Source organism: Protopterus annectens, chromosome 7.part0 (assembly GCF_019279795.1).
Source record: "Protopterus annectens isolate FY-2018-M chromosome 7.part0, PAN1.0, whole genome shotgun sequence".
NCBI classification, from domain to species: Eukaryota; Metazoa; Chordata; order Ceratodontiformes; family Protopteridae; genus Protopterus; species Protopterus annectens.
Genome location: NC_056739.1, coordinates 1,167,376,856 through 1,167,404,367, shown reverse-complemented (window position 1 = coordinate 1,167,404,367; position 27,512 = coordinate 1,167,376,856). Strand labels below are relative to the sequence as shown.

General features: G+C 38.5%; 1 protein-coding gene across 3 annotated transcripts in view; it reads right to left on the bottom strand.

Annotated features, from left to right (window-relative positions):
* The window catches only part of STRA6 (signaling receptor and transporter of retinol STRA6), a 585,684-nt gene that overhangs the window by 368,729 nt on the left and 189,443 nt on the right, over nucleotides 1-27,512 (bottom strand). For all 3 annotated transcript variants that reach the window (XM_044077758.1, XM_044077760.1, XM_044077759.1), the window contains exon 3: nucleotides 26,999-27,065. In XM_044077758.1, the coding sequence (XP_043933693.1) occupies nucleotides 26,999-27,065 (67 nt within the window). The remainder of the gene's footprint in view (nucleotides 1-26,998; nucleotides 27,066-27,512) is intronic.

The window sequence follows — 27,512 nt, the reverse complement described above, 5'->3', positions numbered from 1 at the left end:
CTAGTTTGCAGTCATCTGCAAACTTTGTTAGCCAAAGACCTTCTGTGTTGGCCTGCACTTCAGAGAAGTAGATACCAAACAGGAGAGGACTCAGGACTGAACCCTGTGGCACTCCACTTGTCACTGGTCTGATGTCGGATTTGGAATCCGCTACTTTCACAGTGTGGGTTCTGTCCGTGAGCCAGTTGGCAACCCATCTTGTGACATAGGGATTTATACCTAGTTTAGTGAGCTTATCTATATTTCCAGAGTGGGGGATGGTGTCGAAAGCCTCGGCGAGATCTAGATAAGCTGTGTGAACCATTTTACCCTCATCTATGGCTTTGGTGACTGATTCAAAGAAGTGAATCAGGTTTAGGAGACATGATCTGCCTTTTAAAAATCCAAACTGAGTAGGGTCCAGAGTTTGGAGATTACCAGTGTCTTTGTTTATGAGTTCCATGATGATACATTCCATGGCCTTGCAGACCAGGCTCGTCAGGCTAATGGGGCGGTAGTTCCCGGGGTCCGTCGTGGCTCCCCCTTTGTGGAGTGGGATAACTGTCGTGGTGCGCCATTCAGTGAGTACAAGGCCCGTGGTGCGCCATTCAGTGAGTACAAGGCCTGAGGTGAGGCTATGATTTAACATGGTGCTTAGGCAGGGTGCCAGTTCATTCTGTAGTTCATGTAGAACGCAGCCTGGGATATTGTCAGGTCCCATGGATGCTGTGTTCTTGGCTTTGGAGAGTGTGTTTTTTACCTGTGCAGCCGTGATTATAGGAACTTTGCATTCTTCCGGTATAGAGATGGGCCCTCTAGGGGGTGAGAGGGGGGGTAAAGTTAGCACTGAATCTATCTGCTAGGATGTTGGCAATCTCAGTTGGTTCTGTATATTTAGTGCCATTATGCTGCAACTCAGAGCAGATCTGAGTGTTCCCATTTAGATTCTTGACATAGCTATAGAATTCTTTGTGGTTGTCTTTAGAGTCAGTGGCAATTTTGTTTTCATAACTTGCTTTGGAGGATTTTATGAGGGATCTCAGCTTCTTACTGAGGTTGACCAGGGAGTTCCTCCAGTCATGGGATTTTACTCTTTTTTGCAACAGTTTCTTTCTTCTGTTGTAGAGTTTGTTTATGGCAGAGGACCACCAGATTGGCTTCCTTTTTTTGGAGGATATCATCTTGGTTCTATTAGGGATAGCATGATCCATGCACTCGTGTTAAGTGCTTATAAAGTGCATTTGTGTAGGATTCAGCAGTCATACCTCTATTGTCCGTCTGCATGGGTGTCATGAAGTTTGCCACTTCTGTCTTAAGAAGTGTGAAGTTGGCTTTTGAGAAGTTTTTTATGATGGTTTCCCTAATTGGGGCTGGGGGTGGGATGTGGATGTCTAGGCTGATTAGCTTGTGGTCGGATCTGACCAACGAGGAATTGACCTCTGGTGTGGAACACCGGTTTCCCATGTTGGTAATGACCAGGTCTAGGATATTGCTGCCCCTGGTGGGGGGGTGTGAATAAGTTGATGCAAGGCATTGGAATTTATGAATTCTAGAAAACGTTGAGCAAAAGAGTTGGTACATGAATAGTTTTCCCAGTTAATGGTGGGGTAGTTGAAATCGCCCATTATTAGGGTGTTGGATTGTACCCTAATACTTTCCAGTGTATCAAGAAATGAGGAGTGTGAATCCTGGGGCATGGTGGGGGGTCTGTAGCAAGCTACAATTTGGATTGCGGTCTTGCCCAGAGTTAGTTGCACTTGGATAATCTCGGATGCATTATGCTGTGCAACTAGCCTGGAGGTGTGGATATCCTTAATGAATATGGACACGCCTCTGCCTTTAGTGCTTCTTTCTGGGTTAGGTGGCCGAAAGGTGTGGTATGAATTGAAGCCTGGTAATGCAGGGGTGCTCACTGGAGCTTTGAACCAGGTCTCTGTCACTGCACAGATGTCAATATTCTCCATTTTAAGGAGTGCCTCGAGTGAGTGCATTTTGAGGTTTAGACTTCTAGCATTGAGTAGCATTACCCTCAGATTTTGCTTGCTTGTACCCGTTACGGTGGTGAATTTGTCATTTGAACCTTGCCTAAAAAAGGCACTGTAGCGGTGGCAAGAGTTTTAGCCAGTATCCGGAATCCTAAGGGTGACAGGTGCAGGCCATCTCTGGCAAAGCATCGTGGACTGTCGATCATGTCGTCCCAGGCAGACAAATACTGGATCCCCTTAGAATGACACCAGAAGCTTAGCCAATTGTGGAAGTCAATCATTTTGTCCTTGTACTGTGGTATCATTCTGGGTGATGGCAGGATGCCACTCAGGGTTAGGGTCATACCTGCCTGGGATACAAGATCGGAGAGCTCCTCCATGTCTCTTTTCATGTAGTCCAGGGAGGTACGTCTCAGGTCATTCACACCAACATGGACAATGACAGTGTCATATTTGTACTTATTGTGGAGTGACCTGAGTGCATGCATTATGTGGCGGATCCTGGCACCTGACAGGCAGCTGACAGTAACTTTCTCCTTGTTTAGTCTAGTGAGTGGAACATCAGTGTGCCTGACTATAGAGTCACCTATGACTAGAGTGTTGGGTACGTTGTTATGCCTTATGGGCTGTGGTTGAGTGGCACACAGAGTTTGTGGGCTATGTGTCATTTGGGTTGTGTTGGGGGGTGGAGTTTGCTTGCGTTTATGCTTTGGATGTCCCTGATGCTTGGGCAGGTTTTTATTGAGAGCATCTGCGAATGTAGGTGTGTGTTTTGTGTTTCTATGTGTGTGTTTTGGTGGTGTAGGTTTTGAGGGACTATGTGATGAGTGTGGTGTGGTGCAAGTGTTTACCCTCTCCTCTTGACTGTCTAGTCCAGTCTTGGGTGAAGAGAGCTTTGCTTCCAGTTTGGCTATATAAGTGCATCTCTCACAGGTTGTAGTGTTGGGTGGTAGGAGGAGAGGGTTGTCTGTGTACATGAGGCAATTGCTACATTGCCCCAAGATGCCCAGATTCATCGGGTAGACAGGAGAAATCACTGGGAGCTGACCCTTAGACATGCCTGGATGAGTACTTATTTAAGTACTAAAAACTGCTTTCCACTAGACAAGTGAGGAAAGTTGAGTGCTGTAGTAATTTGCAGCTTATGTAGTGCTTACGAGTTCTGAACAAGTGCTGAGTTCAAAGAAACAGATTTGAGTGCTGAAACTAGAAAACTGGCTAGATAAGAAAAAAAAAACTAAGCTAGAAGGCTTCCCTCCAACACAGAAGGGCTTGGGGGCTCAGAAGCCTACAGTCTATACCACTTAACAGGAAAGGCAGGAAACAAGATTAAAAAAAATTTTTTTTTTCTTCTGTTTCCCAGATGCTCTCTTTGTACACAGTAGGAGTGCCTGAAATCAGAATATGATCTCACTGCACTCAGTTGAGTGAGCAAATGAGATGGGCCCATGAGTATCCAAACACAAATTTACAAGAGGGGCGGGCAGTTTCAAGGCCACTAAGATTTTACTAACTGAAGAGCAGAGTCAAAACTTCCAGTTCAGTTAATATTCCTGCAACACAGCTGAATCAATTTAAATACTGTATTCTTTGAAAAAAAGTGCAGATAAAGGTACTTAAATTCTCTTATACATCCAGTTGAATACAGCTAGATCTTAGCCGGCCAAATGCCAATGAAAGGAGCTTTTGGAGTTCAGTAAATAAATGTGATGAACTGGAAGCATTAATTCTTAGGGAGGTTTATAAAACTGCTATCGTAACCAAGATTTGGATTGCATGACAGGCAAGAGTTAGTAACTACAAAGAATTTATTTTTCTTCAGATGAGAGATAGTAAAGTAGCAATTGTATTGTTGCACAATTTTATCACAGTTAGACTTTTATAATGTGGTATAGATAAGCTTTTGGAGGTAGAAGTCACAAACCTAAAAAAAACCTTGGAAGTTTAACTCATTGCATATTCTAGTCTCCCTAATTAGACTCACTGCATGTTACAAATCCCCTGATATGAATGGTACGTTTCAGTTTATCAAGGGACTATCAAGTTATATTATGGGAAAACCTGCTTTCATCATACAGGATGTTAACTATCCAAATATAAACTGAGGGATGCATAACAACAAGCCAAACATTGGCAGTATCCAAGACCACCACATTTCATTTTTTTTTTTTTTTTTTTTTTTTTTTTAGAGGTGCCATTTTTGTATACATGCATAGCAGGTTAGAAACTATGGAAAATGAATTCTTGCTCTATTATCAGAGAATATTTTTGCTCAATTGACTGATTTTACAAGAGTGTGTCTCACCACAAGATAGAGTCTGTGCTCAGCAATAGGGGTGATTTGGGTAACACTATATGGGACTGTGAACCTTTGGGCAATTCTGATCATCTAGCTTTAAATGTGTTTTGTGAACCATGGTATTACAGAAAAATATATAATAACTGTAAGGGATTATTGTGAATTAATCACAGAATCTCAGCTATGACTCCTTCAGAACACGCAGAATACATTAACCCATTATAGAAGTTAACCATCATCCAAATACCTTTCTTTTAACTACCATATACATTTCTTATGGGTGACTTCAAACATCCACACAAACTGGCATACCACACACTACCAAGAAACATGCCCAGATATGTATAGACTTTATAAATGCCAATACACTTGGTCAGAGTCTCTCTCTCTGCCCACCAGAAGTATTATTTATTATCTAGTTCTTGTCAATGTAAATGATTTCCTGATTGCATCACCTCTCTTGTTACCTCCACTCTTTGCTGTGACCTTCTTCCTAAAGACCTGCTTTGTGACCTAAAATTACTCCTCTGCATTCAGGGATGATTCCAAAAGCAATTATTTACAATTTAGAGATACTGACAGTCAAAAATGGTTTAGCAACTGAGGCTGATGTCTGCTCTTCTGACTTTTATTCCCTCTTGGATAAATGCATTGAGCTGTTTGTACCCCATCCGATATAAACATAATGGCAAATTTAAAACTAAGCACATATGGCGGAAGCCCCATCAACAAACTAAAAAGAAAAGGCTTCTGGACATTAATAAAATATGTCCATTTCATCATTATAGGAGAGAGAGATAATTATAGGGTGAAGCTAAGTCCCTCAAACTTACCATTAGGAAATAAAAGAAATGCTATATAGATTACAAGTACTTCAGAAGAAAGCCATTAGGCCGCCTTCAACTACAATAGGAACATTAGAAGTAAGAAACAATTTGTACTGAAATTATCTCTAAATCATGTACTCCATTCTTGATCCCCAGCCAAGGGCATTGCTAACACTCTTTCATACAACTTCCGCCCACCCACCCTTCCCTCTGAATCCAAATTCTCCCCCCTTCCAAAACTGCTCTATTCCATGTTCTTTTGGCACTTTCCAAACTAAAAAAAAAAACATTTCACTGGTTGTGACAATGTCCCTGGATGTCTGTTCAGAAAATCTCTTCCATTAGCTCTTTAACCCATGTCTCACCACAGGCTACATACTGTAGGTATAAAACAGCTGTCTTGTTGCCCTTGGATAAAGGTAGTCTTCTCCACTGACCCTGAGAATTACAAGCTATTTAGTCTTATTAATATTTGTAAGGCTATGGACTGTATTATGGATGAATGAATAAAAGTAATACATATATCCTTATCTATAGATAAACTCCAGTATGGCTTAGTAAAAGGTAGATAATGCCCACTAAGTCTTTTTAAGCTCTTGAAAAGGGGTAGGCCATGTATAAGAGGCATACAGTATATATTGCCTACCTAATCTTTCCAAGGTCTTTAACATTATGTTCCATGCTGAGGGCACTGTTCAACTCTCCCACCTCAGTATAAGCCTGTACCCAGTAGGTAACTGGCTATCTGAGAGAACTCATACAGATTGGGTTAATTTCTCTAGAGAAAAAAAAAATCATCATCAGTGTCACATAGGGCTCTGCCCTTGACTCCATCATTTACATTATATACTTGTCTTACAAGAAAGCAAATATTGAGGGACTGTGGCTAACCAAGTTAACTTATATTGTTAACCTGTTGCAGTTATCCTATCCTATTCTGATGATCAAGTTTGCCAGCATGGGCTTTACCAAAGCATGGGCTTTACCAAATGCTTCAGCATGGGCTTTACCAAACAAATGTTTAATGCATTAATCATATGATTATCATCAATACCAAAAAGGGCAGCATAGTTTCCTTTGGCAAATCTAGCATCATTACTAAAAACCACACAGAGAACTTTAAATCTGACACAGCCATCAGGGATGGGGCCACCTATACTGATAAATTCTTCCTGGACTACCATATATAACCAAATGCTTGCTGGATTATTACAGGGATTACCTTCAATACTAAGAAATATAGTATAGTTTTTTTGGCAAATTAAGCATTACTGCCAAATACTGTATTGGTTACATAAATATGACACAGTCATCAGAGACCTGGGTACCTACGCTGATAAAAATTTCCTTTGACCACCATTTCTCTGTAGTCGTCTAATCCTTCTACCTTCCACAGTTTATACTTAGTGGGATTATTTTAAGGCCCAGAGAAGGTATAGTCTCAATTTATTCCTCTTTTATTAGGCACATCATTTAATATAATGTTCTCTTTACACATACCTCACTCAGCAGCTAAATCAACTCAAGGGATCTTGATGTTTTACCACCAAGAAGAGGTCAGTTATCAGTATCCTTAGCTACTCTGAGAGCTTAACAGCTTTATCTCTCTTCTCAGGGTATTAGAGACTATTGGTGGGGGGAGGATCTGCTTAGCCTTCCATCCAATGAATGACCCGGGACTTCACCCAAGTAGAATCACTGGTAAACAAACACCTATTCTGGAACCATAAACTTACACAGCCACATCATCAATATCAAATGGGTTCACAGCTACCTAACCCAACATATTCCTCATTTCTGGATTATACTACTCTTGCATACAAAACGTAGAGCACTTCACTGGCAACCTTTAAAACCAGCTTGGATGAGTGATTTGAAATTTTCTTTTGGGATACTTCATGAAAATCTGCTTAGTGGTGGACACCATTACACTCCCATCAGTGCAGAGGGAATTGAATAGGCTTTACATTCCCATCAGTACAGAAGGAACTGATCAAGCTTTACATTCCCTTATCAGTACAGAGGGAACTGATCAAGCTTTACACTCCCATATCAGTACAGAGGGAACTGATCAAGCTTTACACTCCCATCAGTGCAGAGGGAACTGATCAAACTTTACACTCCCATCAGTACAGAGGGAACTGAATAAGCTTCTTGATACTTCGACAAAGCAGGAATAAAGGGTTTGCTTCCACAGAGGGCAGCCATATCATCAGCATGTTGAACAAAAAATAGTTCATAAAAGCTGCTAGATAAGAGATTTTTACTGACAGAAAAGGGGACTGCCTTCTCTGATGGATGAATTATGCTAAGCAAGTAAATGACCTCTAAGCTATCTGCAAAACCAGCCTATGCTGTTGTAGCTGATCCCAGAGCACCCTAATGTGTTTATGTCCTTGGACAGATCAAGGAACAGAGTTGTAAGTAGTTCCTCACTACTGCAGCCTTTGTGGGCATATTCTGTAACGGACATAAATGCAACATTAATAGAAAGTCCTTTTCATAAACTGTGTAGGGCATTGTTAACAAGATTGCTGGACTCATTGAAGCTGAGGAGTTGTAGCTGTATTGCACATGTTAGAATCTTGGATAGGGTGTTAAACAAGCAATAATGTCTTGCGGGGTGGACATTACAAAGAAATAATGGACTACTCATGGGTGTTGTGAGGTCCAGTGCTGCAGGCAGGCAACCTCCCCACTGCTGGATGGTCTGTTATTCATCTGTAACCATCACCCTCAAGGGCACTTAGTAAATGGACTACTTGTTTATTTTGATGGAAAATAGTTCTCTGCCTAATATTTCAAAGTTGCTGTAGGATTTATAATTGTTGGAGGAAATATTTTACATCCATAATATAAATTCAGTATTTTCTCCCCTCACACACAAACGGCACTCTCACGCCCCCACCCATGCAGACCCCCCCCAAACATATTAAAAAACTCAGGAGCACACACACACACACACACACACACACACACACACACACACACACACACACACACACACACACACACACACACACACACACACACACACACACATTATATAAACACAACTGTGCCTTACAGTTTCAACTTTCTTGACTGTTTTATTGTGATCAAATGATAGCTGAAATACATAATCAGTGATAATACATAGATCAAAGCATTATAACTTCCCCATAGTGTGTGTGCGAGCACATACACACGCTGACAAACTCACACTCCTGCAGGCATTCAGATATATATGCATGCACTTGTCCTTGCAGCAGCTGGTGCTGCAATTATTTGTATTCATTTTATTTATTTATATTTTTCCTCTCATTAGTCATGGCTTATTAACAGCCACTGTTAGGGAGAGGCATGGGAATGTGGAAGGTCCTTTTAACTGCTGTTTCTGTAGTCATCTGCTTTAGTTTTTTTGCGTGTGTGTGTGTGTGTGTGTGTGTGTGTGTGTGTGTTGGCTTGCTAACTGAGGTGTTTTGAACACATTTAGTAAGGTTAATGAATATGGAGCCCCCTCACTGTTTCACTTCTACAGTGTCACCCTCCTTGGTAAGATCCAACCATAAAGCAATCACTTCTGAAGTCACCATCTCCCATGACCCCCCCCCCCCTTGTCAGGGTCAAACAAAAAAAAAAAACTTTTCTAAAGCTGACTACAATCTCCTCAGAGCGGGTATAAGCAGCTTCACAACCACTGTTGGAACTAGCACTAATGTCCAAGGCTACATAAAAAAAAATATATGAACACCTACATAGCTGTATGGACTTAGCAGTACCTGACAGGACTAAGTCATCTTCCTCAAGGAAGAGTAAACCTGTCTGGTGGACAGCAGTAATAAACAAACTCTATAATATAAGGAACAATTGCTGTCTAGGGCCAAGAAGGAGCAGGTGCCAAGTTGGAAGTAATCTCTCCTTTGTCCGAACAAGCAAATAAGGTCACTGGCAAAATCCTCCAAAACTGAGTCCAAATTGGCCACATCCATTAAGGACAATCACAAGGCCTTCTTCAGATATGTCTCCAATCTTAAAGGTAATGCTAAAATCTGCTCTGAACTGCTGGTCAAAAACGCCACATACACAAATGTCACAGATATAGCCAACCTGCTTGGCAGACAGGTTAAGTAAAAACATCACCCCCCTGTCTCCCCATCAGTAAACCAGGACATCCCCAGCACCTGTCCTCCTCCAATCATCACCAGGGAGCAGGTCCTTAATGCCCTCTCAAAGGCAAAAAATAGTCTCCATGGTGCCCGATAACATCCCTGGCTGTATCCTACATGAACTCAGGCATGAGCTGTCAGCTCCATTAGATACCCTATTCAATCACAGCCTGCTCACCTACTTCATCTCAGCTGAATGGAGGGCAACCACTGTAATTCCTGCACACAAAGTTGGAGCATCCACTGACTCAGGTAATTATAGGCCCATTAGCCTAACTAGCCTGATCTGCAAGGCCATGGAATACATTATCATGGACCTTATAAACAAGGACATTGGCAACCTCCAAATGCTTGACCCCACATAGTTTGGTTTTGTCAAAGGAAGATCATGCTTGTTAAACTTGGTCAACTTCTTCAAAACAGTCACCAAAGCCATGGATGAGGGGAGGACAGTGCACACCCCCTACCTTGACCAAGCCAAAGGTTTTGACACTATTCCTCACTCAGGCATAATAGATCAACTCTCCCAGCTAGGCAACAACCTGTATGTTACCAGATGGGTAGCTAACTGGCTCACTGATAGAACCCACTCAGTCAAAGTAGGGGAAGCCACCTCTAGTAGTAGACCCGTAATGAGTGGTGTGCCCCAAAGATCAGTCTTGGGGCCTCTACTGTTTAGGATATATATTTATGAGGTGCAAGCCAAAACCAGTGGTCTGTGGCTGACCAAGTTTGCAGATAACTGCAAGCTGGGCACCATCTTAAATTCCCCTAGTGATGTGAACATCCTTCAAGTGGGCCTTGCGCAAACTAATGACTGGTGCCAGAAGCATGGCCTCAAACCGAATGCCAAACCGTTTGAGTAGTTCCCCTTTGGGGAAAATGGCATCACCACTAATTATCACATAACAATGTACTAAGCATGCAATCAGCTGTGAGGGACTTGGGCACCCACGTTGATGGCAACCTCACTTTTGACCACCACATTGCCTCTGTTGTATGGAAGGCTTTCTACATGACCCACCTCATAAATAAGGGTATTTCATCCAGGAACAAGGTGGTCTTAACATCCTTGTACTCCTCCCTTATCAGACCCATTATCGAGTACAATGCCCCTTTCGGCATGTACCTTGCCAAGCACATGCAGCAGTTGGAGATAAACAAAAAATCCCAAAAGGGAAAAACGAAGAAGTAGCAGGTAATAAACAGCCACTGAGAATGAACCAAATGAACGGTGAGGCAAACGATCAGACAAACGGCTTTAATAACAAATGACTTGGCGCTTTCACCAGAACAATACTGGCTTCTTCTGAGTCATTTAAACAGTGAACAAAAAACATCTTTATAGTACCCAACCCCACAATGATAGGTGCAGTTAAAAATAAATCAACCAATAAAATTCCTTTCCAATAAATAAATGTGATGATTCAGCTTGGCCACACACTTTAAAAACACTTTTTCCACCTTAAATTAATGATGTATAAACATATAAATTAATAATTATACTATTGTAATAAACATCAAATACAAATACTAAATATTCAAAAATATAAAAAAATATAAATATATATATATATATAAACAGTTAACATAAAAAGATACTAAATCTGGTTAGATTTAAACTTTAGAATAGGCATCAAAGATACACAATCATTAAGACCAGGGAATTTCAAGGCATTTAACCTAAGTTGGCATTCACTTTCTAACATACCCACTTTATTAACCAAATCAATTCCTTTCTCAAAATTAATGACACGATCCACCACAAAAAACACAAACTTTTTAAAATTAGAACATGTGGTGGTGTGTAAATAAAGTGCATTGTGTGTGTCCTTTCTCCTAATGGATCTGACATGTTCAGATATCCTATCCCTAAGTCTACGAATAGTCTTGCCAACATAAAATGCCTCACATGCAGTACAAGAGGCAACGTAGACCAGGTTCTTGGTGTTACAATTGCACACCCCAGGACATGCAATAGTGTATCTAAAGTCAAAAACACATACATAAGATCCTTCACTAATAAACCTACACCACTTACAGGCCCCACATTTTCTCATAATTGATTTATTGTGGGGTCTAACTTCCCTTTCTAAAACTGATTTTAAATTTTCACCTCTACTAAATACAATCAATGGTTCTGGACCTAAAATTGCTTTGTTTTGATCACCCAAACAGCATTTCCATAAACTTCTCAAACTTGCACTTAATTCATAAGACCTATTGTTGAACTTTAATACAAAAAATGCTCCAGTTCTGTTGTTAACAGTCTGCACTAATGAAGCATTGTTTTTCAAGATAGGAATGTACTGTGTACCCCTTTTTTTCATCACTTCTTTCTTAATTTTAAGAAGTAAATTAAGGGGATACCCCCCGCTCCTAAAACATTCCAATAAACTTAAAAATTTCCTCCTTAAAAATTTCATCATTGCTAACTAATCTGGAAATCCTGACCATTTGTCCCTTCACAATACCTTTTCTCTGATGCCAAGGATGACAACTTCCAAAATGCAGCAAGGAATTGGAGTATGTCTCCTTTCTAAATATATTACTAGAGAAACCGTCATTGGTTTTACTTATGGTCAGATCCAGAAAGTATCACTTCATCATTCCAAGTGTATGTAAATTTAAAAAATTCAGTGGTGCTGTTTAAATATTCAACAAATTCAACCACTGTTTCTTCGTCACCCTTCCATAAAATTAACAAATCATCCAAAAATCTGTTATATAAAATAATATTGTCATAATATTTAGAGGAAAAAACATAAAGCTTTTCCCACGTCAACAATACCAAGTTGGAGAAAACCGGGGCACACTTCGCTCCCATTGCCACACCAGTAAGCTGCTGATAAAGTTCACCTTCAAATAAAATAAAATTATTTTTTAAAACTAATTCCATGAGGTCGTGAAGTAAATTAATTTTGTTTTTATCTACAGTAATACTAGTAGAAAGACTTTCATAAAACATATCCAAACCTAGCTGGTGTGGGATAACAGAGAAAAGGTTGACTACATCAATGGTTAAAAAAACAAAACCACAATTGTTAACTTTGACATCCCTCAGTCTCTCAAGGCAATGCCACGAATCCTTCAAAATGTGTGTAGCTTCACCAACAGCTGATTTAGACTAAGTATCAATAAATGACGCAAGGGGTTCTGTCTTAGAACCTCTAGCAGCAACAATTGGTCTAAAAAGCAAATTATCAGTACCCTTATGGACTTTAGGGATGCCAAAGATAGTAGGTAAAGTAGGAAACTTTACTGTAAGATAATTAAACTCCACTTCATTAATAACACCTTGAAATAATGCATCATGCAAAAACAAATCAATTTTAGCATATGCTCGATTCACTTCGTTTCTAGACACCCTACTATATGTTGACTCATCATTCAAAATCTCCATCATCTTAGTAGTGTAGTCTATTTTGGTCATTATGACCATACCCCCACCTTTATCAGGTTTCATAAACCTATATCTGTTGGAGGCCTTGAGACTTTTCAAAATAAGTCTCTCATTGTCTGAAAGGTTATCTATCCATAAACGTTTTGTGATAGTATCCTTCTAAATTCAGACTCAGCCATTTTTTCCAACAACGTAACTTTGAAATTGGGGGACGGAATAAAAATACTTTTTCTCTTAAGCACATGTGTAGAATCCAAATCCACCTCACCCTCCTTAAAGTTATTAGAGATAGAGAAAAAAATCTTAATTCAACTGTCGCAAACAATTTTAAATTAAATTAAAACTTGAGCAATATCTAACCTAAAACTAGGAACAAAATGAATACCTTAATAAACAGGTCAAAATGTGTATCACAAACCTCTAAATCAGTATAGTTATATATAAAAAAAACAAACTTGTTCAAAATTTGATGCCTCATACCAATATGTTGATCAAGCAAATCATCACAAAAAACTTCTAGAAAAGGCCCAGTGTCATCTAATTCAGCAAGAACACCAGTACAACACATACTATCAGTATTAAAAACATTGACAACTTTTGTTTCGTCCAAGTCTAAAAACGACCCCTTCGGTTGCCCTTCATCTCTTGGGCATGGAAAAACTGTACATTCTTGCCCATTAAACCCCTGTTCATAAGTCTCTTGGACCTCCTTGGTCCGTTCTGCTGTTCTAAAAAAACATCTTCTTGAAGTCATTAATAAGTTCAACATCCACTGGTCGCTCATCAGGACCACGTGGAACAATTTTTTTTTACCACGTGGATACGCACAACTGTTTTGATAGTCTGAAGTGTCTCTGTTTAGTTATTTATGTTTAAGAATCACATTTTTATTGACAAACGCTTCTAAATTCCTAAGCGTTTTGTCAAAAAGATTTTGATATTGAAAAAACAAAACACTCGTAATACTAGCATTTAACTTGCTTATCTTTTCTTGCATCAAAGACAACTTAGCATCGTTGTTACGAATAATAATATCCAACATGTCCATACCTGCATGGTTGAATAGAGTAACCAACTCACGAAAAGCCTCCGAACCTGCTTCCACCCCCATGGGCAATTTCCAAATGCGAAAACCCTTCGGTACTTGATTAAGTTCCTTCGATTTTTTCAAAAACAGATTGTCAAGTTGAATAGCTTTGTATTTAATACAAAGTTTCTCATATTGGAAAATTTGTTCTTTAAGGGATGGAAACACTGTAGCAGCCTCTTCTGATAACACTGGAGGACTGAAACCAAGCAGTCAAATCATGCTGCTGCCCACCAATGGCAGATTTAGACAATGCACCGGAAGGCACCTTGTTCGAATTAGGTTGTTTAGAAACTGCACCACTATATGAACCAGTAGCATTCGTTTCTTGACCAGGAGCTATATTAATTGGTGAGTGAAGCGTAAACAACTCCATCTGGGAGTCAGTGGGGCTAACAGCCGAAACCACTCTACTCCCTCCCAACTAACCAGAGTGTAACTTAATAAGTTTGTCAACCACATGGATAAGCTCCTTCAAAACACTCTCCAGCTCCTTCAAAACTCTCTCCATTAAGTAACGAGAACAATTCCAAAGTTCTAATTTTCACCGCCCAAGTAAGAACGTCACCAGAGCCGAAAAACCAACAAACCAACAAACAAAAAATCCCAAAAGGGAAAAACGAAGAAGTAGCAGGTAATAAACAGCCACTGAGAACGAACCAAATGAACAGTGAGGCAAACGATCAGACAAACGGCTTTAATAACAAATGACTTGGCGCTTTCACCCAAACAATACTGGCTTCTTCAGAGTCATTTAAACAGTGAACAAAAAACATCTTTATAGTACCCAACCCCACAATTATAGGTGCAGTTAAAAATACATCAACCAATAAAATTCCTTTCCAATAAATAAATGTGATGATTCAGCTTGGTCACACACTTTAAAAACACTTTTTCCACCTTAAATTAATGATGAAGGGGTTTAACGGGCAAGAATGTACAGTTTTTCCATGCCCAAGAGATGAAGGGCAGCCGAAGGGGTCGTTTTTAGACTTGGACGAAACAAAAGTTGTTAATGTTTTTAATACTGATAGTATGTGTTGTACTGGTGTTATTGCTGAATTAGATGATACTGGGCCTTTTCTAGAAGTTTTTTGTGATGATTTGCTTGATCAACATACTGGTATGAGGCATCACATTTTGAACAGGTTTGTTTTTTTTTTATATATAACTATACTGATTTAGAGGCTTGTGATACACATTTTGAAATGTTTAGTAAAGGTATTAATTTTGTTCCTAGTTTTAGGTTAGATATTGCTCAAGTTTTAATTAATTTAAATTTGTTTATGAGACAGTTGAATTTAAAGATTTTTTTCTCCATCTCTAATAACTTTAAGGAGGGTGAGGTGGATTTGGATTCTACACATGTGTTTAAGAGAAAAAGTATTTTTATTCCGCCCCCCAATTTCGAAGTTACGTTGTTGGAAAAAATGGCTGAGTCTGAATTTAGAAGGATACCATCATAAAAAACTTTATGGATAGATAACCTTTCAGACAATGAGAGACTTATTTTGAAAAGTCTCAAGGCCTCCAACAGATATAGGTTTATGAAACCTGATAAAGGTGGGGGTATGGTCATAATGACCAAAATAGACTACACCACTAAGATGATGGAGATTTTGAATGATGAGTCAACATATAGTAGGGTGTCTAGAAATGAAGTGAATCGAGCATATGCTAAAATTGATTTGTTTTTGCATGATGCATTATTTCAAGGTTTTATTAATGAAGTGGAGTTTAATTATCTTACAGTAAAGTTTCCTACTTTACCTACTATCTTTGGCATCCCTAAAGTCCATAAGGGTACTGATAATTTGCTTTTTAGACCAATTGTTGCTGCCAGAGGTTCTAAGACAGAACCCCTTGCGTCATTTATTGATACTTGGTCTAAATCGGCTGTTGGTGAAGCTACACACATTTTGAAGGATTCGTGGCTTTGCCTTGAGAGACTGAGGGATGTCAAAGTTAACAATTGTGGTTTTGGTTTTTTAACCATTGATGTAGTCAACCTTTTCTCCGTTATCCCACACCAGCTAGGTTTGGATATGTTTTATGAAAGTCTTTCTACTAGTATTACTGTAGATAAAAACAAAATTAATTTACTTCACGACCTCATGGAATTAGTTTTAAAAAATAATTTTATTTTATTTGAAGGTGAACTTTATCAGCAGCTTACTGGTGTGGCAATGGGAGCGAAGTGTGCCCCGGTTCTCTCCAACTTGGTGTTGTTGACGTGGGAAAAGCTTTATGTTTTTTCCTCTAAATATTATGACAATATTATTTTATATAACAGATTTTTGGATGATTTGTTAATTTTATGGAAGGGTGACGAAGAAACAGTGGTTGAATTTGTTGAATATTTAAACAGCACCACTGAATTTTTTAAATTTACATACACTTGGAATGATGAAGTGATACTTTCTGGATCTGACCATAAGTAAAACCAATGACGGTTTCTCTAGTAATATATTTAGAAAGGAGACATACTCCAATTCCTTGCTGCATTTTGGAAGTTGTCATCCTTGGCATCAGAGAAAAGGTATTGTGAAGGGACAAATGGTCAGGATTTCCAGATTAGTTAGCAATGATGAAATTTTTAAGGAGGAAATTTTTAAGTTAATTGGAATGTTTTTGGAGCGGGGGTATCCCCTTAATTTACTTCTTAAAATTAAGAAAGAAGTGATGAAAAAAAGGGGTACACAGTACATTCCTATCTTGAAAAACAATGCTTCATTAGTGCAGACTGTTAACAACAGAACTGGAGCATTTTTTTATTAAAGTACAACAATAGGTCTTATGAATTAAGTGCAAGTTTGAGAAGTTTATGGAAATGCTGTTTTGGTGATCAAAACAAAGCAATTTTAGGTCCAGAACCATTGATTGTATTTAGTAGAGGTGAAAATAAAATCAATTTTAGAAAGGGAAGTTAGACCCCACAAGAAATCAATTATGAGAAAATGTGGGGCCTGTAAGTGGTGTAGGTTTATTAGTGAAGGATCTTATGTATGTGTTTTTGACTTTAGATACACTATTGCATGTCCTGGGGTGTGCAATTGTAACACCAAGAACCTGGTCTACGTTGCCTCTTGTACTGCATGTGAGGCATTTTATGTTGGCAAAACTATTCGTAGACTTAGGGATAGGATATCTGAACATGTCAGATCCATTAGGAGAAAGGACACACACAATGCACTTTATTTACACACCACCACATGTTCTAATTTTAAAAAGTTTGTGTTTTTTGTGGTGGATCATGTCATTAGTTTTGAGAAAGGAATTGATTTGGTTAATAAAATGGGTATGTTAGAAAGTGAATGGCAACTTAGGTTAAATGCCTTGAAATTCCCTGGTCTTAATGATTGTGTATCTTTGATGCCTATTCTAAAGTTTAAATCTAACCAGATTTAGTATCTTTTTATGTTAACGGTTTATATATATATATATTTATATTTTTTTATATTTTTGAATATTTAATATTTGTATTTGATGTTTATTACAATAGTATAATTATTAATTTGTATATGTTTATACATCATTAATTTAAGGTGGAAAAAGTGTTTTTAAAGTGTGTGGCCAAGCTGAATCATCACATTTATTTATTGGAAAGGAATTTTATTGGTTGATGTATTTTTAACTGCACCTATCATTGCGGGGTTGGGTACTATAAAGATGTTTTTTGTTCACTGTTTAAATGACTCTGAAGAAGCCAGTATTGTTCTGGTGAAAGCACTAAATCATTTGTTATTAAAGCTGTTTTGTCTGATCGTTTGCCTCACCGTTCATTTGGTTCGTTCTCAGTGGCTGTTTATTACCAGCAGTTGGAGATACCACAGAGGTTCCTGACCAGGAAAATCCAGGGGTCTCAAACACCTATCCTATACAGATATGCTAAAAGCCCTGTCCCTCTACTCAGCCTCATACAGACTGCTCAGAGGTGGCCTGTGTCTGGAATACAAGGCCATCTCAGACCCAGCCTTGATGGAGTTGCTGCATATCTGTAAGACAGACTCCCCCGCAACCCTCACGCAAGGCCTTAACCTGGTCTGCGACATTAATAGAACTTGTTGGCGGGATAGATTTGTGTCCCAAAGACTGCCCCATTTGTGGAATAGACTCCCTCTCCATGTCAAGCAGAGCACCTCTCTAGCCCTCTTTAAGAGGCACCTGGACGACTGGATGGGAAACAGAAAATATACCCCTGAGATCCCACCTGTGTCCCTGCTGGACAGGGGAAACAGGTGCTGACTTTGAGAGAACATTGGTCAAATTCTAGGCTAGGCTTATAAGGGCCTCCGAGCCAATAGCCTAGTATCATCATATGAACAGTGATATAATATGTTTCTGTGAAGCTATGCTTGTGGACTTCTTGATACCATGTTCCAGAATGCTCGTTCTTCAACATGGCTCCATTTTTATGTTCTGCTTATTTTCTGAGAAGATTTAGGAAACTGTATGTAAACTGATTTGTTACAATTTTTAAGTGTTCTCCTTTTGTTCTCCATGCAATGCAGTAGCAGCATCACTTAATGTGGTCATAACTGCTTTAACTCCTTTACGAAATTATTACTTAAAACAAAGGGAAACATGTTAATATAAAAGAAAAAATATAATAATGTGTTTCCAGTTATATACTTTATGCATCATGTTTTTTTTATAACCATCAGTCCAACATTACATAAATTATTCCTGCCTTCCCTTAGACCTCAGTCCTCCAAAACATTATTCTGCAAGTACTGTTCCCACAATTTCCATTTATTTCTATGCAATTTACTCCTTCCTTTTTCCAAAGATTCCACTTTTAATTCTTTTATCTCTGTTACAATATTAAATACTATAGAGCTAGTTTAGGTTTTGATTTCCAGTTTCTAGCAATTGCTTTTTTGTCAGCCACTAGAGTTAAATTTAGTAAGGCCTTACTATGTCTAGGCAGTTCTGATCCTGTGTCCCAGCTCAAAAAAATCATTTGGTCACCCAGGGTTTCCAAGAGAGTCTCTGTAGGGAATTTTTAAGAATCTGTCAACTCATTACACTCCCAAAACATATATTTTACTAAGTGTCATGTTTACTAAGTGTCATGTTTAATCGTAGCCTCACCTCAGGTTTCGTGCCCACTGAGTGGCACAGAGCTACAGTTATCCCAATCCACAAGGGGGGATCCACCTTGGATCCCGGAAACTACAGTCCCATCAGTCTGACAAGCCTTATCTGCAAGGTCATGGAGCGTATTATCATGGAACTTATAAACAAAGACATTGGCAACCTTCAAACACTGGACCCCACCCAGTTTGGGTTTGTGAAGGGCCGATCTTGTCTCCTGAACCTGATTGACTTCTTTGAATCAGTCTCCAGAGCCATGGACAAGGGTAAGGTGGTCCACACAGCCTATCTAGACCTTGCCAAGGCCTTTGACACCATCCCCCACTCTGGAATCATAGATAAACTTACTAAGTTGGGCATTAATCCCTATGTCACCCAATGGGTTACTAAATGGCTTACTGATAGAACCCACACTGTAAAAGTAGCCGACTCCAAATCCAGCTCCAGACAAGTGACAAGTGGAGTACCTCGGGGTTCAGTCCTGGGGCCGCTCTTGTTTGGCATCTACTTCTCTGAAGTACAGGTCAACACTAAGGGACTCTGGCTAACAAAGTTTGCAGATGACTGCAAACTGGGAGCCATTATTGAATCCCCAAATGATGTGGATACTCTACAAAAGGGCCTTACAGAAACAGATGCTTGGTGCCAGAGCCATGGGCTCAAGCTCAATGCCAAGAAATGTATTGTTATCCCCTTTGGGAAAAAACATGCATCCATGAATTACCATATAGGTGGCAGTACACTAAACACAGAAAGTGTGATAAGAGACTTAGGGACACAGGTGGACAGTGGTCTCACCTTCGATAACCACATCGCCACAACAGTCAGGAAATCCTTCTATGTGGCACACCTCATCACGAAGGGCTTTTCATCCAGAAAAAAGGAGGTCATTGTCCCACATTAGACCCATTATAGAATACAACGCCACATTTGGTATGTACCTCTCAAGACTTCTGCAACAACTGGAAAGGCCTCAGAAATACCTCACTAAAAGAATCACAGGCCTAAAGCAGATGCCCTACGCTGACCGCCTTAAAAAACTCCAGCTATACTCTGTCACATATCGTCTACTCAGAGGCGATCTCTGCTTAAAATACAAGGCCATGTCAAACCCAGAGCTGTTGGACATGCTACACTTAAAGAAATCCCAATCCCTCAGAGCTACACGCTCCAGGGATCTAAACCTTGTCATCACAATAAACAAAACATGCTGGAGGTATAGGTTCCTGACCCAGAGACTCCCCAGACTCTGGAATAGATTGCCCATACATGTCAAGCAGAGTGCCTCTTTGGACCTCTTCAAGAGGAACCTTGACGATTGGATGGGAGAAAGGAAATTCACCCCAGGGATCACGTCAGTCACCCTGCTAGACAGGGGTCCAGGAAAGTAAATAATGTGTGAAGAAATAGCCAGGGAATTGTTATGGCTAGGCTTGTATAGGCCCTAGGGCTGATAGCCTAGTACCAACCTATGAACCTATAAACCTATGAATTATCAGCCACCTCCCTTTTCCCCATCACACCTCCAACATTTGCCATCTACCTGAGGAACAATTCTTTGAAGTCTGCTTGGGGTATAAAAACACCAATACAAACACTTCCAATCAAAAAATCCTAAACCTTTTAGACTTGTTACATACCTGGGTGCCATACATATGAATTTCCACTGTTCCCTTGTAACTTGCTTATCAATCTCTCTTCTCAATCCTTTCTAAGATTGTCTGATTGATTCTTATAGTTATCGTGCAATATTTTATATGCCCTATTAATCATCTCTTTTTTAACAGCAGTTTCTGTTCTAGAGTCAGCTAAAAACTCTACCAGAGCAGGTCTTTCACTTAGAATCACCATATCCCTTTCTCTCTGCCTATACTTTGATATCAATCCCTGGTAGGGATGGCAGTCTCTAGTTTGCAGTTCAAATGTCTTCTTAGCCCCATCCCACTTTATTGATCTACTCGCTGTATTTATTTGCTCCCAGTACCTTGGCTCCTTTACTAGTTTTCTCCAGTAAATTCCAGCCCCTCCTTACCTATTCTCTGTACCCCTACTTGCAGTCATCCCTAGCAGCAAAATCTCCTTTCTACATTCTTATTTTGGCCCATAAATATGTTTATATATAGTTTTTGCTTCTAACTACTAAAATTGATCGAATACCATATTATGTCTGACATGCATAATGTTGAAACAAACTGATGGACATTATGCATATCGACACACTACTATGCATACACTAAGAATTCATTTCAGTGCAAAAAAAAAAAAAAAAAAAAACTTAAAAACACTGCACATTATATATTCTAAGTCTGAGATCACACAATCCTATTCCCTGGATGGTCAATATCACATACCTGTTGATCGACCATACTGTGTTGATTAAACATGTCAACCAAAGTACTATTCAACAAAGTTAGTGGAATATATATATATATATCTCGAGACCAGAATCTCCAACTTCCATTCACTCGAAACTGTGAATGGGAGCCTTAGGTTTAAAAAAATAAAAAGTTAACTTACCTTATTGCAGGGGGCCAGGTCCCCTGTACCCTAGCAGTTTAAATGTGAATGTTCTGTGAGCGCACTATAGCAGAGGAATGGAAAATCTTCCGTTTTGCGCTTACGCATATAGTGCAGAATGGGAGATTTCCCTTTCCTTTACTATAGTGTGATCTCGGAGTAGGTATATTTAAGTAGGGGGGGTGTGGGTGTGCGAAAACATTTGAAAGGTGTTAATTTTTTTTTTTGTCCCTTTCATATGTTCGAGTTTCTCCAAATTCGAGATTCTGGTTTCGAGTTTATGACTTTTGAGTTTAGAGAAATTTGATCATATGAAGGGGAACCGATATATATATATATATATATATATATATATATATATATATATATATATACACACACACACACACACACACACACACACACACACACACATATATTTATATATATATATATATATATATAGAGAGATAGATATTTATATAAAAAAAAAAAAAGGAAGAGAGAAAGTGTGATACGACAGGCATCCTCAACAATGATGACAAATTTCTCATGCTGCTCCGGCTACCATGTAGACAGTACCCTGCCTGCAGCCAAGGAAATGCACCTTGTCCTCCACACTGGGGTATGCTTCAGCTGTAACCAGAAACCTAGGTCCCCCACCAGAATGGGTGAGTGAATGCATGCTGCTCACTCTCACCCTACCACCAATCCAGCTTGTCCAGTGCTAGAACCACTAGCCCACTTTGTTACTTGGATCACAGTTGCAGATCCATCCCTCTATGTTAAGCAGCCAGGCAGGGGTCAGTATTGTTAAAATATGAAGTAATAATTTGGTTGCATCATGGCCATATTTTGTTCCTACTAATCATCATACTATTTAGGGATGCAGCTATCTAAGTCCGTGGGGCATGTTTAACTCTAAACTTTTGAGGGGGGAGGGGGCTAGGCTGTCTAAGAACTCATGTATGGTACTGATAAACCCCCTTTAATTATGATTGGTAAATCTAGTATTACTGCCACTTACCATATAGATAATGTTCTACTAAATCTAACAATCAGGGACTTGGGTACCTTTGTTGAAAACAGACTCCCACTTTGACACTCGTGTCTCTGCGCGATGGTTAGAAAACCCTTCTTCCTTGCACAACTTATCCATTCTGTTATCTTCTCAAAGTCCCGCCTTATTCCCTTTTTAGGCTCATCACTGAACTCCTTGCCATCTTTGGCATGAACCTCACTAAACACCTAAATAAACTCAAGAGACCTCAATATTTCTTCCCCAGAAAGGATACAAAGTCTCCGTACTCTTAGCTACACTAATAAGTTCAATCTTGGCATTAAGGGTTGCTTTTGGGTGTGATAAAAAAAAAAAAAAAAAAAAATATGACAGACTATAATGGGGGAGGATTTAATGCAAACTTCACTGCCAGTGGGGATTATTTATTTAACAGAATACCAGGCTGTTAGCTTTTCAATTTAACTCTGACTACCAGATTCAAAAGGAGGATTACACAATATGTGAGGTAAGCATGTCGGGTCTTTCTCTTCTTTGTGAAGATGTGTCAGACATTTCTGGATGTCATAGAATATAAAAGTAATTGAAAAAAGTTTGAGAGAGCATTTTTATTTTGAAAATTCAATGCAACTAGTGCTAAAAATAGGAAAGCAATAGTAGTGATTTTTTTTTTTTGGGGGGGGTGCAGTGATTTTTTTTAATTAAGATAGAGCACTGATCCACATAGAACTTTTTCAGACCCAGCACAGAAGCACTGCCTAGCAGAGTGATTTGCTGAGAGTCATGCAGTAGAAATTGAACCATGGACCATAGCAAGCAGCTTGTTAACACCTCATAGCCTTAATATTCTGTGCCAAGGGCCAGATGAAACATGCAAGATTATAGAACCATTAATCTAGACTGCTTCTAAATCCTAGTATCATATAATGAAGATGATAAACAACAAACCCTTTACTTCTATTCACTATTAAGATTTCATCTGATATGTCACACATGTCTTGTAACACAGTAATGGCTTCAACTGTAGGGTATATGGTTTTCTATTAGGACTTTGTAGCAACGCTATATATATATATATATATATATATATATATATATATATATATATATATATATACACATACATACATACATACATATATATATATATATATATATGGTGTCAAACATGATTAAGGACACAGGCTCATGGTTTAAAAAAAGACGTCTGGGCTATATCATCAGTATAAAGTTATCTTGGATTTGTTTTCAAGAATATTTTTGTTTTATCAATATGGCTAATATTTTTTGAATGCCATGAAACAATACTGAGCGGTCTTGCTTTATAAATTAATTTTCAGAATAAATGTGGCAAGTACATTTGAGTTATAAGCATATATCATATGTGCTTTGTTCTTCAAACATTTATCATAAATATGCAAGATATATGTATGGTTGAAACACCGAGGTCCTATGCCAAAAGAAAATGTGTGATAAGTTTGCAATAAATTTACTTGATCATTTCATAAATACTTTAAGGTTTCATACCAAAGGCCTTATAACAAGAGGCTCCTAATTTAAAATTTAAAACATGGCACTACACAAGAAATATCAAATGAAAACAGTAACAGATAAATATGCTATACATTAAATTTGACATTAAAGGGATAATTAATTTCTTTTTGTGACTTTCAGACATGTTCATGATATTGAGAGAGAGCGAGAGAGAAACAGACACATACAGACACTTTCAAAAAGATACATTCCAAAAATATATATTGGTTGCTTAGATTTTATTGGTATGCATATTAATGCTGGCCAATCTCATTGTATGTAATTTTGATCAGTAAGAAAACAAACTCCCTTGCTTGAAAATATGAATTGTTGTTGATATGTATAACTTTGATGTATTGATCTGCTGTGGACCTATGTAAATACTTATATGTTAGTTTTCTAATTGATTAGTTTATCTATTGTTTTAAAACCAAAATTAAAAAAAAAATAAATAAATAAATAAAAAACTCCCTTCTTTAGATATGGTTGGTCTTAACTAGAAAAATCCTTCGACAGGCCCCCAATCTTTATATTTCTGTTTGGCTTGGTCCTTCTGTTTTTGATGTCATAACATACCGACAATGTAGAAAAGGTGCAAATTAAAATATACATATAAAATCACAAGCTTCCTCTTCCCTTATGCTAGATGCTGTACAGGGTTAAACACCATAATACCTAGAACTAGAATACATGCAAGCTTACAGTATCCTATGCCTTCTCCCATGAAAGGTTTTGCTACAGATCATACTCAACAAAATATGGCACTGCATTGTAGTTAAAAACATAAATGTACCTTCACAAAACAAAATATGACATTGCATTGTAGTTAAAAACATAAATGCACCTTCACAAAACAAAATATGACATTGCATTGTAGTTAAAAACATAAATGCACCTTCACAAAACAAAACATGACATTACATTGTAGTTAAAAACATAAGTGCATCTTCATAAAAGTCACACCATCTCCCTGTAGCTGACAGAGAGAGAGAGAGAGAGAGAGAAAGAAATCATTATATCTCCAACTTCCTAGACTTCCAGAACGTTTTCTATGCTCCCCATTTTCTGAGGTCAAATGCCTTTCTGATGCTAAAGAGGACAGCCCCCATCCTGTTTCATTGAATGTCAGCTGTTGCCAAATGTTAACCCATACATCATATCCAGTTGTTAACTGATTAGTCAGAGCTCATCCAGACTGATGTCTACAAGTTTTCACTGGTGCAGGATGTAAAGGAACAAATGAAGGAAAGGGATGGACACAGTCAGCATAGCTGTAACACCCTGACCATGTGATCCCGTGCCATTAGCTCAGCATTGTATGTTATAGATAGGAAATAATCTCAGATAAGATTAATCCCCAAATGTTTTATACTGAAACTATGTGCTCAAAATAATCTACCCCAAGACATGGTGGAAACCAATGATGTATCATACTTAATAGGCCAGATCTGGCATCAGTCAAAATAAAATGGCCACCTTTTGCATGCAAGGAAAGCTAGCCATGCACAGCTAGTAAAAGGATACAGTTCTACAACAAAGAACCAGTCAGTAGGAAACTGAATGTATTTGACTCAACCCACCAAAAAAAAAAAAAAAACACATCAAGAATGATTTGCTGTTGCTCACTCACTCACTTATTCCTGCCATCAGTTTAAATGTTCACCTTCTATAGTCATACATCTGTCACACAAAAGTAACTTTTCATGCATTGCTCCTTCCTTCTATAGCCAAAATTAATTCACAAGCAAGGACTCTCCAAACACACATACACCAGATTAGTGATATGCCTAAGAACTGGAGAATAGCACTGTTGCTACCTGCCCCACATCACCACAATTCCCTGTACATCACGTACACATTAAGCATACAAACTTAAGACAATGAAGTTGTACGTCCCCTCCTTGGGATACAGAATATTACATTAAGGTAAATAATATTTCCTAGCCACTCTTTTCAGTCAAAGAAATGTATTGATTTGTTCAGAATCTGCCTACATATTGTTGTATACTCCAGCTTGTTGAATGAATGGTGTACAAGTATTACAGTCTTTGTGTGACCTTCACAGGTCTTTGTGTTGCTCTATTCACTGCTCTGATCACAGAAATAGGAAGCAGTTTATCAGATTTTAATTGTTTGTTGCACACTTTTTTTATTTTTATTTATTTTTTTCAATTCTATCATTTTATTCCTTAATTGCTTCTGATGTAAGAATATATGTGTCTGAGTGTGAATGATTGTACACAGAGATTTAGGTGTTCAAGAAAGAAAGAAGAGGAAAAGCTGTATGCCTTGGTGTGGCTGAAGATGTGCCAATGAAAATGCAAAGAAAAAATGTATTTTTTTTGGAACCATCACTTACTTAACTAGCTATGCACCAAAACATGGCAACACTCAGAGATATATGTGTGGGTCTGTATGCACATTCATAGATTCATAGATTAGTACTAGGCTAACTGCCCTTGAGCCATTTTAAGCCTAGCCAATTATCCCTTGTGAGACTCAAACCTTGTACCTTGTGTTTGTAAGGCAAACACCTTAACCATTAGGCCACCTTCCCAACACATCAGTCTATATAGATCTTGCTAAACCTTTGCTGTTTGTTTGAGCCAGACTGCCCATTAGTTATGATATATTATAGAAGGAATTCTTTATATATGGAAAAAGCTAATATCAAAACTACAGATTTATAGAACAAGCAAGATGACCAAGCTACATTTTTGAAATGTTTTCTATCCAGTACGGTAATAGTTTAACAGATACTCACTCTACAGTGACATCTTGTTAAAATAATAGCCAAAGTTCTTTTAAAATCTACAGTTGTTTAACAGAAATGTAGGGTCTCTTCATTAACACTGACAGGTAGGGTCTCTTCATAAAGACTATGACAGACATAGCTGATCTGCCATCTGTCCTGCTTCCTTCATACAGGGTTACTTATGCTGAGAAACTTATCTTTGAAGACAGCACTTAACCCAGAGGTACCTTTCTATCCCATTAACAGAAATGAAAGAGACGTGTTGTTAGATCAGCTAGGACCAGATAACATTAGTATACAAAATACAGATTGTGATCCAAATGATATGACTAAAAATAACAGACTTATGGAGCAAAAACTGCCTAACTCACCGATAAGGGAGCCACGCATATATGGAACTCTTTAGTAGGAATGGTGGTATTGCAGAGTAGAATAATCCTGAAAAAAAGAAAAAAAAATTGTATAAATAAGGTAGGTATTCTTCACTTTGGTTAGCCTCCTCTATCCATTGCTCCTTTTTGTACCATTCACAGTGTTTCAGAGAAAAGGTAAAGTAATTTAAATCTTTATACAAGTAATCTGTCTTAGCAGCATGGCTAAGAAAGGCTGATAAATGGTTTGAGCTGTGACTGTTCGGCAGTTGTTTGATGCAGTATGGCAGAAACGTAGGTTGTAAAAATATGAGTTACTATATCATTATCAAACACTGCTCATTTACTTATGTGCAAGGAGATTTCTCAGTTCTCTGCTTCACCCCTCTTCCATTCCAGTTGCTCATAAATCCTGGTCCAGAGCACTGTCACATCCTCATAATGTGAATTAGACTAGTATAGCTGACAGACATGAATATAAAACTGCAGTATTCTTTCTTAAACTCAGCAACTT